General features: G+C 40.4%; 1 gene segment (V, D, J or C); it reads left to right on the plus strand.

Moving 5' to 3' along the window:
* LOC121435425 overlaps positions 1 to 15,617 on the plus strand; it is a 289,312-nt gene that overhangs the window by 35,845 nt on the left and 237,850 nt on the right. The window contains 1 exon segment of the C gene segment in view: positions 4,622 to 4,909. Within this exon segment, the coding sequence occupies positions 4,622 to 4,909 (288 nt within the window).

Here is a 15,617-nt window from a genome sequence, read left to right on the forward strand (position 1 = left end):
TCTCAGACATGCTATGCTTCTCACCAGCCTCTCCTGGAGAAGGAAAGGGAAGAAAAAAGGCATGAAGCATAATATAATAAATGTCAGTCAAGCTTGTGCTGGCTCTGGCAGCAGCAAGCCTGACTTACCTGCTAAAGAGCAAAGGATAGGTGGGTCTAAGGTTGTGGGTGGGATACATGAAGGCAAAATCATTTGTGGTGTGAAAAATTTGGCTGAGTTTTTTACACCTTTGAATCCTTTAAAAGACAGTGTCTAAAAAAACACAGCAGAGAGTAGGCTAGAGAAGACACTTGGAATCTTTCCTGCAGAGTAGAAATAGCTTCTAAAAATAAAGTGCAGTTTTGATAGTAGAGTAAGCTTTCTGTTCTCACATTTCTAGGTGATAGTCACACGTTATTCCAGTTCAGATCGTGAGGATCTAAAATACATAAATATTTGACAATTTTTACAAGAGTGTGCTAATACAACAACACGCCACATGCATACAGACACGTGGCCTCAAAGAAACTGAAGAAATGGCACAACTCATAAGGCTGCTTTGGTGCCCATGTACACACCAAACTGCTGCAGAAAGGGGGAGGAGCTTTCCTCCCTCAAATGTTCCTGGCACCCATGATAGGGAGAGAAACATCACATAAGTTAGTGGTAGCCTCAAGGCCTGCAGAGAACTAACTGAAGCAGGAGTTTCACTATGATATCACCATGGTCACCATTCTCCTAAGCTGTGTGGTCCTTTATCTCCTAGGGACAGGTGAGTATGTAGACCAGGGCTCAGATCTTTTCCTGAAAGGGTAAAGAATTATCTCTTTTCACCAAACTGGCTATCTCAACCTCTATGCTCTTCATTCATAGGCTCCACGGAGGTTCAAGTTTCCCAGGCTCCAAGACACGTCATCACAGAGACTGGGAAGAAGTTGATAATAACTTGCTCCCTGAATATGAATCATGATTATATGTTTTGGTATAAACAAGACTCAGGTCTGGGTCTAAAGCTGATCTATTACTCAATTAATGCTGATCATATCGATAAGGGAGACGTCTCTGATGGGTATAATGTCTCTAGAAAAGGAAAAGAAGCCTTTCTTCTGACACTGGAATCTACCCAAATCAGCCAGACCTCTTTGTACCTCTGTGCCAGCAGTTATCACAGCTCTGCACAGCCCGCTGCTCTCTGCACAAAAAGGACAGCCACATGGGCGAGAAGCCTCCACTCTCAGGAGGCCCCACACCAGCCAAGAGAATGTAACATCTTTTCCCACTGGCAACAGCCATAGGAGCTATCTATAACTCTCTGGCCTCAGGGCCTCTCAGCAGGGCACTTCACTTAGTGTGTGACTCCCATGCTCCAGTCTCAACTTGTTATACCACAACTTTCAAAACTCAGACAGAGCAAGATCCTTGTATTAGGTCTAAAGTGCCAGGACACCACTGTGTTCCTTTCTCCCCATGGGTCTTAAATCTTCAGGTGCAATGGAGCTGCTGCCCCAAGGCAAGTTTGAGATTTCTCATATTACTGGCTTTGTTATTGATATTTTTGACCATTGTTTTTGTGTGTGGGCAGAAATACCATATTCTGAATTGTTTACCAAATTTAACTTTGCCATTAACCAATATGCAAGCTCACAATGCAGGAGTGATCTTCCCTGACCCTCTGATGTCCTTCTACACCAAATCCATACCCGTGTTTATCACACCTCTAAGTATTAAGTTCCTTGCAATTTATACTAGTATTCTCCACCCCACCATTATTGTGTAATCTTTCACCTGGAATCCAGTTACCACCCTACAACCAGCCACCCTGACTGCCCGCTTGCCAGCTGTTCCTTCCCACAGATGAGATGAAAAACTTTAAGTTTCTTTAGTTAACTATCTGGTGTCTATTGTTTTGTGTACTTGTAAGATCCCATATTTTTATATAGTTGAATACTGGTCCACCTTTCTGTTATAAAGCTCTACTTTCCTTTAGCTACTCTGACTGCCTAAATTCTCATGCAGAAGTTTCTTAAAGTGTGCCCTGTGCTAAATCACTCCTCATTCTTCATCTGTGATGCTCCTCTACCAGATCACCTATTCAAGTATTGATTATAGATTCCTCTGCGCTTCTTAATTGGTTGAGTTAACAATGTGAGGAGTTCTTTGATACATGCTCTTGTCACAACCTGAGCAGAGCAGAACTAGCAGAAATTCCCTGACCCCATCCGCAGCTTATCTACCATGGCCATGGAATTCTGTTTTGTGGTCCTTTGTCTTCTTAAAAAAGTTAAGTCAGGTGATGGATGGAGATAGAGACAGAGACGCACACTGGAGCACTGGACTGAGCTCCCAAGGTCCCAATGAGGAGCAGAAAGAGGGAGAAGATGAGCAAGGAACTCAGGACCACGAGGGGTGCACCCACCCACTGAGACAGTGGGGCTGATCTATTGGGAGCTCACCAAGGCCAGCTGGACTGTGACTGAAAAAGCAGGGGATAAAACCGGACTCTCTGAACATGTCGGACAATGAGGGCTGATGAGAAGCCAAGGACAATGGCAGGGGGTTTTGATCCTACTTCATGTTCGGGCTTTGTGGGAGCCTAGCCAGTTTGGATGTTCACCTTCCTAGACATGGATGGAGGGGGGAGGACCTTGGACTTTCCACAGGGCAGGGAACCCTGACTGCTTGTTGGACTGGAGAGGGAGGGGGAGAGGAGTGGGGGGAGGGGGAGAAGGATGGGAGGAGGGGGAGGGAAATGGGAGGCTGGGAGGAGCGGGAAACTTTTTTTTCCTTTTCTCAATAAAAAAAAAGTTAAGTCAGAGGCATAAGTATGATGCAGATACATTATTACCTTCCCTAAATTGTCTGTATTGTGTACATAATATCCCTGGGTCACAATTTCACCGACACACCTGTTAGATATCATCATCAGTACAGAAATTAAGTCAGCAATGTAACTAGACTATGTACCTTGGCCTCCATGTGTGGATCTTGACATAGGACAGTTTTTAACCTATTAGTCACTTGGTTCCTGGAGTGCTAAGTAAATGCAATTGTTTAAAAAGATAGGGTGTTTTTTTTTTTAAATAAGACTAAGCATTTCTCCCACGCTCAATATATGTAGACTCTCTGCCCTCTGCCATCAGTTAGACCACAACACTGAAAGTCACATCCTCCATGCAGAAAAATGGTTGTCATAAAAGGAGGAGGTGACCCTTGCTTCCTGAGCCCTCCCCTTACCATGGGGGAAATACTGTTCCCACAGAAAAGAAGCACGCAGAAGCATTCTCCATCTCCGCACACAGGAACACTTCTGAAGTCCCAGGTGCCCTGGTGGTAGGAGTCACAACAGGCCACTTTGGCTTACAATCTGAGTGGTTCTCAACATTTCTGCTGCCGTGACCCTTTAATGTAGGTTCTTCAGGTTGTGCTAACCCCCAAACATAAAAATATTTCATTCTACTTCATAACTGCAGTTTTGCAACTGTAATGTAAAATATGCAGAATAACTAATATGTGACCCCTGTGGGGGATGTGACCCATAGGTTGAGAACCACTGGAATTGTCAGTATTCTTTTTTTTTCCACTACTTTTTATTGGCTCTTTTAATGGGGACTCTTCAATCCAGACCCTGTAACAGAATTAGCCTTAATCCACCCAGTATTTTTCACCTCACCTCCAGGGAAGATCTGCAGACTCTGAGACTCACAAAAGCTTTCCTTGCATTTATCTCTGTGTATCAGAGAGCATTTAAATATTAGTGTAACTCTTCTCGCTTAAGCACATCATACTACATTGTGCATTTACCGACTCTGTTATCATTTGCACAGACACTGAATGGAGTCATCTACCACCAACATTCCTAGGAATTTCTGACATATGACAAAAACAGAAAAAATTAAAGTACATTTTCCAGCTTATTTGCCTATACTTCACACTTTATTGCTTGGTCATAAACCCACTCTTGTTGGATCACTGGCTCTTCCAGCTCTCTTCTCTTGCTAAACCTCTAAATAATATTTACACCACTGCTGTCACTACCACCAGTGAAACTTGAAGAAAAAAAGATGCTTCGTGAGGGGAACTAACCTATTGCATATGGAAAACATCAACTACAGTTGCCTCTATCCATGGATACAATAATAAGAAGTATCTAAAAATAAATACTTTCAGCAGACTAAATTAGTGTACTTCCAGACTTGCACAATGCCATTCCAGAAGCATGTGCATAAAAGTGGAGAGAAAGACAGAAAGAGAGAGAGAAAGAGAGAGAGAGAGAGAGAGAGAGAGAGAGAGAGAGAGAGAGACTTCTGTGATACCCTCTTTTCTCTCTGAGATCTCCAGATGTTTCAGTCTAGATGAAGGAGACAAGCTCATGAGTGTGGTCAAGAACAATGACATCATAGACAGTCAGTGTAAAGTGGCAAGAAGACCCACACATTCTTCAAAATGGCCATGAGTATTAGACTCATCTCTGCTGTACTGCTTTGTTTCCTAGGACTAGGTGAGTCCTGGAGACTGGTATGTCCTGGGCATTGAGGGCAAACCGCATACTGTTGCTTCTAGGCTGTGATATCAGACTTTTCTAGGATCAGGCTAGGTAGTCTGATACTAGGTAACCTTGCTTTCACTTCTTCTTCACCAACAGGCCTTGTGGACATGGACGTAATCCAGACACCAAGATATCTGGTCAAAAGAACGGGAGAGGAGGTTTTGCTGGACTGTGTACAGGATATGGGCCATGAAAGAATGTTCTGGTATCGACAAGACCCAGGTCTAGGGCTACGGTTGATTCATTTTTCATATGATGTTGACAGTAACAGCAAAGGAGACATCCCTGAAGGATACAGGGTCTCTCGGAAGAAGCGGGAGCGTTTCTCACTGATTCTGGAGTCTGCGAAAACCAGCCAGACATCTGTGTACTTCTGTGCCAGCAGTTTATCCACAGCTCTGCAGAGCCACATCCTCTCCACACAAAAAGCACCTACGGGAAGGAGATGGCTCTGCCTCCAGGTTGATGCTGCATTTCATATCACATAGTACCAGTTAGAAAGAGGTGGCCACTAAAGGTGAACCTCTACACATTCTTAAATTAGAAAAAAAAAGGCCACAAGATATTCTCACTCCTTAATAATTCAGAAGACAATGTGAACGTAACCTGACCCAAAATATGAAGAGTCCCTAAACTAAATTCATGGGACTGACACCTTACAACATGTCATCTTCCATATTTGCACAAAAGCAGTGCTTAACATTTTAAATAATTTCATCGTTCCATTATAGGCTCCAATCCCTCTCAATAATGGACTTGGTTTGCTTTGTTCTTTGTAGCATTTTGCCAGAGGGCACTAACACATCTCTCCTCTCTAGATTGTCTGTCTCAAAAGGCTTATAAAGCTTGAATTTTATTTATCCCATTTTTTTTATTTCCTTGAAAACCAAACCAGTCTGACTGATCAAAAACATAACTTCAGATTTTCTTATCCACTATTTTTCACTGGACAGTCTCTAGTGAAGGCAAGAGTAAACCAGGCTGCAGGTGGTCAGGCTGTAAGCATTCTCACAACCACCTGGATGGTGTGTTCGTTCTAGAGAGTGAAACACAGAAAATATTAGCTGGGTCCCAAATTATGAGATATTTATTAAACAACTAATAAGACTAAACAAATCTGAAATATATTTTAATTTTTATTTATTTATTTTTGCAATTTGTTGTGTGTGTGTGTGTGTGTACATGTGCACACATGAAAGACATCTCAGGACTGAGTCTTCGAAAATCTCTCACTTTCTGGGAAAGCTTCAATTTTAAAATGATGCATATGTGTTATGTGTTGAAATAGTACGCAGTATTTTCAGAGGATTAGTGAGGCTTTATTTGTCTTTCATGGGCATATCCATTCCCACATATATCAGAGAACAACTTGCCAGGATTAAACTCAGGCTGACAGGTTTGGCTTCCGGTGCCTTTACCCACTAAGATGTATAGTTTTGTTGTATGACAATGTATTAATTCGGTGCATGTAGAGGAAGACAGGGATGAAAGTAAATACGTATTATAAAGTTTAGGACTACGTTTACATGAGAAATTGGAGACTAGCTGATATGGGATTAATGGAAGGCAAGAATAGAAGAACTACAAAAAAGAAAAAGCGTTCTGTTTTGTGTACAATACCCCTGAAGTGAAGGAAAAAACTACAGGAATGAAAAGTCTCCTGACTGAGGTTAACATCCAGAACAGAGACAAAGGATCCTCACAGAATATAATTACTTAGCAGAACTACATACAGGGATCTTTGGTGTGTGTGTAAACCTCACATTACCCACAAATCCACTATTTCCCACAGTAAGCATTGCTGACCCTCAGATCCAGTGAAAGATAGAGGAACAGGTCTAAGTGGTGATTGCATTCCTATTGCCACCAAAGTCGAGTCCCTGGTTCAAAGTTTGTCACGTGACTCTCAGGTCCGGCCGTAGTTGTCACTTGTTTCCTCTACCGTGTCCATGTATTGTAACCTCAGCAGAAAGGAAAGGAACTAGAATAAAATGACAGTATGCAGCGATGAAATAGCACTCATGGGACTAAAAGATTGGTGAAATATGGAGGATGCTTGAGTTTGGGCATAAACAGAAAAGTAATGAATGCTCGAAATATAACTTCATAAAGGCAAATAAAGCCTCACTAATCCTCTGAAAATACTACATACTATTTCAACACATATGCATCATTTTAAAATCGGAGCTTTCCCAGAAAGTGAGAGATTTTTGAAGACTCAGTCCTAGCTGAGATTTCTTCACTAAACTCCTCCCCTCAGGGCTCAGGGAGCTATGCAAAGGAGGAGGCAGAAAGATGACTCTAAAATAAGAGAGAAAAGATGTTTAAATGTGGACACTTCCATAGCACTCTTTTCTGGGACACAGTGAGGCAGAGCTTTCCCTGCAGCGAACAAGAACAGTGAAAGCAGGAGGTCACTTCTCTAGAGGTGTTCCCGGCAACGTAACACAATGTTCCTGGCACATACAGAATGTTTCCTTACAATTAATGATAAACTGGATTAAAATAACTTGCTCATGGCCACACAGCTCATGAACCTGGTCAATATGCTTTAAATTGTTTGTTCTCCAATTTTATTTGTGATTTGTTGGCTCTTAGAAGAGTCACCATGCAACACTCGATTTGGTTTAGTCTTTTTGATACCTGCTCAGTAGCCACTAGACTTTCTGGTTCCTTTTTACACACGATGCTTCCGAAGACTCTATTCTTTTAACAGGATCACTGTTTTATTGTCCTGTTGTCACCCTGAGACTTTCATTTGTTAGTCTGAATTAGATTCTTTTTCCTTTGGTTCACTGTATCGATCTGCTAGGAAAACATTATCTAGTAATGTCCTAAGAAAAATGAAATAAAAGTAAAAGTTTTGTACTTAGCATAAATGAAAATGCCTTTTTTATATCTTTCAAATCTTGCTTTAGTAGGGAAATCTGTGTTGAAAATTACATCCTATCTGAATGTTATAGACTTTTCCATGACATTTTATAAATCATTGCTACCAAGAAATCGATGACTGCTACAGGAGGAAGAGTCAGTTTTCCTTAGGGATGCGGGACTGAAGAGGCTAGCTGTAGCCCAGTAGATGATCCTATACTCACATACATACAGACAGCACTGATTGGACTCGATGGGTTTATAAAATGCAGAGCATATGAAATTGAGAAGTAAAAGTGGTGGTGGTGGTGTGGGAGGAATTATGGAGGCGGGAATGAGGAGAGTGTACTTGATCCAAATGCATTGTATGCATGTATGGCTTTCCAATCAGCAAAATAGTCTAATGGTATTTCCCATTTCAGTTGTTTTATGGAGGGGGAGGAAAGGCTTTATTTCACTCATTGTCCCATATAGTTCATTATCAAAAGCATTAAAGGTGCCAGACATCACTGGCACACTCCTTTAATCCCAGTGCTCGGCCGGCAGAAGCAGGCAGATCTCTATGAGTTTGAGGCCAGCTGCTCCACAGAGCGAGTTCCAGGACATCCAAGACTAAAATTACACAGAAATACCCTGTCTCCAAAACCAACCACCCATCAAAAAGAGTGAGGGCAGGAACCAGGAGGCAGGAGCTGAGGTGATGGAGAGGTGCTGCTTTTTAGCTTGCTTAACCTGCTTTATTATAGAACCCATGACCACCAGTTCAGAGGTAGTACCACTCACAATGGACTGGGCTGTTCCCCATCAATCACTAATTAAGAAAATGCTGATTGGCTGGCCCACAGCTGGATCTTATGGAAGCATTTTCTCAGTTGAGGTTTTCTCCTCTCAAATGACTATAGTTTATGTCAAGGTGACACGAAGCTAGCCAGCATCCCAGCAGGATTATTTTGTCTTAGTGAAAACTGCAATGTCTGAGATGTCCAGCTCTGACTCCAGCCTCAACTGTGGCCTGCCTCCAAGAGTGGTTTATACTGATCTCTTGGAGAATTGCAAAAATTACCAGCATGCCTCATAATTCTGGGTTCTTTGCAAGAGCAACAAGTGAAAATGGTTAAAGAAATGGCTCAGTTGTTAATAGCACTAATTGCTCTTGCAGAGGGCACAGTTTCAGTTCCCAGAACTCAAATGATGTCATACAACCCCCCCGTAACTGCAGTTCCAAAGGATCACACACCCTTTTGATCTCCCAGGGCATCAACCACACACATGGTATATGTATTTTCATGCATCAAAACCCACAAAAACATAAAAATAAATATAGTATTTAATCCCAATACTCAGGGGGCAGAGGCAGGTGGAAATTTGTGAGAAGAAAAGGAAAAAAAATAATCCAGTAAAAATTGGAGTACAGACCTAAACAGAGGACTCTCAACAGAGAAATCTAAAATGGTTGAAAGACACTTAAGGAAATGCTCAACGTCTTCAGTAGTTCTTGGCATGAATCTGTGTCATTTAACATGCTATTTACAGCTAACAGTGGTGGGCCTTATATCCCAGAAACCTCTGAAACCATCCTTTCCTGTCCAGTCTCCAGCTCCAAAAAACAACATGGAGACTTAATCACTATGAAAGCTCAGCCTTAGCTTATGCTTGTCTCACTAGCTCTTGTAACTTAAATTAACATGCTTCTATTAATAGGCGTTTTACCATTTGACTTTTTAAAACCTCTTTTATGTTTTTGTCTGTTTGTTTTTGGTTTGCTTTTTTAAGACAGGGTTTGTCTTTGTAACACTCCTGGCTGTGCTGTCCTCGAACTTGCTCTGTAGACCATGCTGACATTAAACTCAGTGAGATCCACATGCCTCTGCCTCCCAAGGGCTGGCAGTAAAGGTATGTGCCAACACTGACTAGCTTCTTCTAATTTTCTTTTCTTTAGTATGACCGACTCCCTTTGTGTCTCGTTGGTGTCACCAAAGCATCTTGTGCCTAGAGTCAATGGTTTTAATTTTTAATTTATAGTTTCAGTACATAAGTTTTCTTGCACTGAATATTTTTAATTCTCAGGATTTGGAAATTCTGTGAAGATAAACCTCTGATTCATTTGTCCTATGTTTATTAAACATGCAGGATAACATGTTTGTTGTACACACACATGCATATACACATACATTTGAATATAAATGGTGAGAAAGTGTAAGAGAAAGTGAGAGAATAATTTTATAACAGAATCTTGGAATCAGGGGAATAAAACAGGTTAGTTTTGCAAGACTGTCTTCCTGGATTCCATATTTACTTTAGAAAGTCAGGCTTGCCATTCTCAGTTGCCAGTTAGAAAAACACAGTAAACTGTAAAAGTGGGGCAATCTTTGGTAGCTCTGATGCTAATCCATGGCTCTGGGATTACAAAGACATCAATTTGAGTCATATTTTTTGTCACCTCTTCTTGAAATTTGTATAAATTATGCTCTGTAGGTCTTATGTGCAAAAATTTCCAATTGGTAAAACACAGTGACAATCACGCCTAAATAACAGCGCCTGGGGCTGGAGAGATGACTCAGAAGTTCAAAGCATTTGCTGCTGTCCAGAGGAGCCAGGTTTGGTTTCTAGCACCCGCATTATGGCTCACAACTATCTGCAGCTCCAATCAAGAGGATCTCTTCTGACCTTCAAGGACTCCAGAACATTCTTATACATAAAATAAAATAAATAATTATAATAAAAAATAACTCAGCTCACAAATAAAAAGAAACTTAGCTCTACTTTTTCCCATAAGTAATATGCATAAGTAATTGAATGATATAATGAATTTATTACAAAATAATGACAAATAATAGCACTGTGGTCAAACAATAGAGAGGAATGACCTTATCTGTAGTCTACACTGAACTGAAATATAAAAAAAATAAATATTGTTACAAATCAAATTTCCAAGGACTATTTAAAATATTGATATTGAACTAAAGGAAGATTGATGAGACATATTTCTTCATCTAACTTTTGATTTAATAAATAAGGCAGGTGAGAAATAGTGCCTTAATTACTTTCTTAACCTAAAGAACCAAACAATGAAGTGCCACTTAATGGAAGGATTGAAATTCAGAAATAGGTGTTAGTTTAGTACTGCATGCATATTTGAGAGGAACCCTAAGTTCAAGTAGGGACTTGAACAATGATGAAGACAACAGACAGTTTCAACTGATTAAAGTCAATGATGCATCTCACTTGTGTTTGTATACTCAGAAAGCAGCACTGTAATGATGGATAAATGAATGTTGTACAGGTGGAAACTGCATTGTGGGATGCCTTTTGTTTTTTTTTTGTTTGTTTGTTTGTTTTAATTTATTTATTTATTAAGGATTTCTGCCTCGTCCCCACAACCGCTTCCCATTTCCCTCCCCCTCCCCCGATCAAGTCCCCCTCCCTCATCTGCTCGAAGAGCAATCAGGGTTCCCTGACCTGTGGGAAGCCCAAGGACTGCCCACCTCTATCCAGGTCTCATAAGGTGAGCATTCAAACTGCCTAGGCTCCCACAAAGCCAGTACGTGCAGTAGGATCAAAAAACCACTGCAATTGTTCTTGAATTCTCAGTATTCCTCATTGTCCGCTATGTTCAGCTAGTCCGGATTTATCCCATGCTTTTTCAGACCTAGGCCAGCTGGCCTTGGTGAGATCCCAATAGAACATCCCCATTGTCTTAGTGTGTGGGTGCACCCCTCGTGGTCCTGAGTTCCTTGCTCGTGCTCCGTCTCCTTCTGCTCCTGATTTGGACCTTGAGATTTCTTGAATTTTGCATACAAATGGATGGAAATAGAAAACACTATCCTGAGTGAGGTAAGCCAGACCCAAAAAGAGGAACATGGGATGTACTCACTCATATTTGGTTTCTAGCCATAAATAAAGGACGTTGAGCTTATAATTCATGTTCCTAGAGAAGCTAAATAAGAAGGTGAATCCAAAAACAAACACATAGGCATCCTCAGGAATATTAACCTTCATCAGGCGATGAAAGGAGACAGAGACAGAGACCCACACGGGAGCACCGGACAGAAGTCTCAAGGTGGGATGCCTTTTGAATGAATGACCCAGCCTCAGTGAACAACTACATAGCTCCTCTAGGGGGCAATGCATTTTTTTATTTTTATATGTTTAGCAAAAAGTCACCTTCCTACAAAAAGAAATTAACAGAATGAGTAAGGAAGCAGTTGTGCAGTGGGGAGGAAAGATGAGTGTGACCTTGAGGTTTTAGTGCCTTTTCTCAGAAAAAAAGACCATTGCTTAAGGATGTGGACTCTTCTACTACTTTTCCTGGGCCAAGGTAAGAACTTTGTCCTAAACAAAGCCTTGAGTCAATGTTAATGTTGAATTGAGATATAAGGGTACTTTCCTGCACCAAAGCAGACTAAATAAACCAGAGGATAAAGATTCCCTACATCTGGAAACTCTGTCAGAGAGTGTTGGTAAAAGGGAGGGGCATGCTACATAGTTTGGGGAGTAAGGTGATACCATAGTAGATAAAGCAGAAATCTTTGTCCAGATGAGTCTGACTCAAAACTTGTTTGCCTTCACGGATTTCTGTCTCTCTAAAACTAGGCTCTGTGTTCAGTGTCCTCGTCTACCAAAAGCCCCAAAGAGTCATCTGTCAAAGTGGAACCTCGCTGAAAATCCAGTGTGTGCTTGACAGTCAAGTTACTGGGATATTCTGGTACAGACAGATCCCAGGACAGAGCTTGGTATTCATGGCAGCTGCAAATGAAGGCTCAGATGCCACATATGAGAAAGAATTCAACAGGGACAAGTTTCCTATCAGCCGCCCAAACCTAACATTCTCCACGTTGACAGTGAGCAATGCGAGGCCTGAAGACAGCAGCTTCTATTTCTGCAGTGCTGGAGACACAGTGCTGGTTACAAGTGAGAGATCTCAGCAAGAACCCCATCTCCTTCCACCCAGCTCTACTGAGATGAGCCTAAGGACCCTGCCAATGTACTCAGCATGAAAACCACAGCTTCTGAGTGACAGTTGTCTGTGGGCACCATGGATGGGAACGGAAGGTGAGGAAGGAGAGAGAACCTTTAGGACTCACTGAAGAGTTCATAAGAGACTCAGAGCAAATTTTCACCCAGAAATATACTTACAAATACTCTGCTAACACAAATACAATCTGTCTGAAGTAACAAAGCCGAAAATCACTTCTGAACTGTTTATCTCATTAATATATTTGTTTATTTCTTCTGTATTTTATCTCACATGATTGGGTATAGCATTTTGTATTAATGTTTGTTGACTGATGTTGTTAAATAGGATCATAAAGTTGTCCCAACGTGACACATGAATGTTAGATCAGTGCAGAATGTGCAAAATTTCAGGAGCCTGCTCCATGGTGAGCTCTGGAGTATTCCAAGACGTCTGATTCACATTGGCCTTTCTCCTTTAATAATTGTCAGTGTGTTATTACCACCACAAAGGAAGAGGCACAGTGCTCAGTCCTTCCTTTGGATGTGCTCCACTTGGCAGTACTATTCTTCTCTGTTTGTGACATAACGTGCAAATCTAAGATGGTGATTGCGAAGTGAAATAGTGAATAAACCTTTGATGAAAGCTTCCTGATGCTAGGGCATTGGCCAACCGGACCCCGATCTTCTTAAGCATCTATTGCCAGAAACAGGTTGATCCCTCAGTTTGAGACCGGCCTGCTGTACATAGTTCAGACTCTTTATTTACTACAGGCCCTTTTAATTTTTTGTCCTTGTGCCTTTTTCATTTTTGAGACTGGACTGTGTAGTCTAGATTGGACTTGAAGTCTAAGTCCTCCCATACTCGCAAGCTCCTTGGGTTTTGGACTACTGGCTATACCACCACATTTGTCTAATAATAGATTCTTTCTTATTTTCTTTTAGATGTGGCCTTACAATGTATGCTTGGCTGGGCTGGGACTATGTACAAAACTGAGGGAGCCTAGAAGATATCCCTCTCCGTGTTTTATGCAAATTCCATGCCAGGCTTCAGTGCTGAAGGAGATTATGATTTTAGAGAGAAACATCTCTTCCTATGTTGATTTTCTATTATTCTATAGAATTCATTTCCATATTCAGAGGGTTCTGACTGTTCACTCTGTTTGACCTCCAATTATCATTTTTTTCCACCTAAGATGTTACCAGAGTGAACAAGTACAGACACAGAAAATAAGATAAATTTGCAGAACCTACATGGCAGCTCACAACAGTCTGCAATTCTAGTTCCAAAGGTTCTGATTTCTGCTTCTGACTTCTGCAGGTACTGCATACACACATGTAATGCTCATATATGCATATAGATGAAACACCCATGCTTAGAAAAAAGGGGGAGATGATGGGGAAACCTTGTTAGTCAATTGTCTTTAAGAGGTAGATTCAAGTTAAGGCTTGGCTTTCTGGGACCCAGAGAGAAAAACGTGTGCACAGACCAGGTGCCCTCTTTCTGTGTGGTTCTGCCGCGACTGAGCAGAGCCTGTACTTTCTGTTCCTATGATGTGAAGTTCTCCTTATAATAAATAAAATATACTTGTTTATCCTTTAAGCTAGCCTTGTTATATCACGAATCAAGTTAGCTTCTACACATAATTTTAATTTAATTTTTAAATTTTGGCTCACACAGCTATAAGCTTTCTTTTAAGAACTGTGTTTGGTTTACTAAAGAAATCATTCAGGTAAATTTCATTTTAAAGTTTCCTCCTAGGAATATTTCAATTACCTCCATTATTTCCTTTATGAACAGGTGTCCATTCAAACATTTTTCATTAAATTTCTATGTAGTTATATTGTGTATCTTTTTCATTGTTTCTAATTTTGTTTTGTTCTCAAAGAATACAGAAAACTAAAAAAGAAAAGAATACAGAAAACTTTTTATTTGTGAAGATTGGTGTTATAGTACAAGATGTGATGTGTTTTGGAGAAAGCTTCAGGCATTGATGAGAAAAGTGGCCAGTTAACATCTACTTAGTCTGTGTAGCATGTGAACTTTGAAGTGTGTGAAATTTCTACTTGAATGGCATAGGCACTAAGAAAATGGAATATTGTAGCCACTCACTATCACTGCATTGGCTTGCATTTGTCCTTTTATACCAAATAGATAGATACTTTTATGAAATTGAACTCACAAATGATAAGTGTCTTTATATTTACAATTGTTTTATATTTGGTGTGTATTGTATATTTTATTACTATGTAGTGATGTAATTTATCTGTTCTTATAAAATTTTCATTGATATCTACTTTGAAAGATATTTGTGTAACTGCTTCTGCTTGTTTCTGGTGTCCATTCCTTGATACGCACTTTCCCAACCTTTTCCTTCTAGTTTCTGTTTGTCTTTGCCAATTAGGTGTGTTTCTTTAGTACAAATACAAATTACCATTCTATCTCTTTGAGTGGATAGTTAAGACCATTTACCCTATGATCTGTTGCCTGAGGCTGTTAGTTCATTCCCGGCTGCCCAGACTTAAAATAACCACACAGAAATTGTATTAATTAAATCACTACTTGGTCAATAGCTTGAGTATTTCTCACTAGCTCTTTTATCTTAAATAAACCCATCTCTATTAATCTGTGCATCACCACGAGGTCTTGACCAAGTGACAAAGTTTCAGCAGGCTCTGGTGGAGGCATCTGTCTTCTGTGGCAGCTACATGGCCTCTTTTCAATTCACCTATTCTCTCTCTACGTCTTTCCCAGCCCTGCTATGTTCTGTTAAACCACTTGCCCAAACCAGCTTTATTCATTAACCAATAAAATCAACTCATATACAGATGGACTTTTCACATCATTTCCCCTTTTTTGTTTACATGAAAAGGAAGGTTTTAACTTTAACACAGTAAAATTACATATAACATAACAGGCATAAAGCAAGAATTACAGTTACAATATTTATATCTACTTTATCTTCTATCATAACTAAGTAAAACTATATAACTATCTATTCTTCAACTCTATTTAAGATCCCAGAAGGATGTAATATTACCTAAGTTAAGAGAAAGTCCATTGTATGCAACTTCCAAAACTGTAGAATTGACAGAGACATCTCACTTCCTGTATAGTCACCCAGGGCAATAGTATCCAGCAGACTTTCCCATGAAGCAGGAAATTTCAAAGATAATTCCACCTATATTGGCAGTTTGTCAGTCACTTTCTTTTGTGTTCTGTAGAATGTCTTGCAGACTCCTTCATGAAGCAAGAATCTTGAAGGTT

Source organism: Microtus oregoni, unplaced genomic scaffold (genome assembly GCF_018167655.1).
Source record: "Microtus oregoni isolate MIOR12 unplaced genomic scaffold, Mior012 000046F_ref0000063, whole genome shotgun sequence".
Classification (NCBI taxonomy): domain Eukaryota; kingdom Metazoa; phylum Chordata; class Mammalia; order Rodentia; family Cricetidae; genus Microtus; species Microtus oregoni.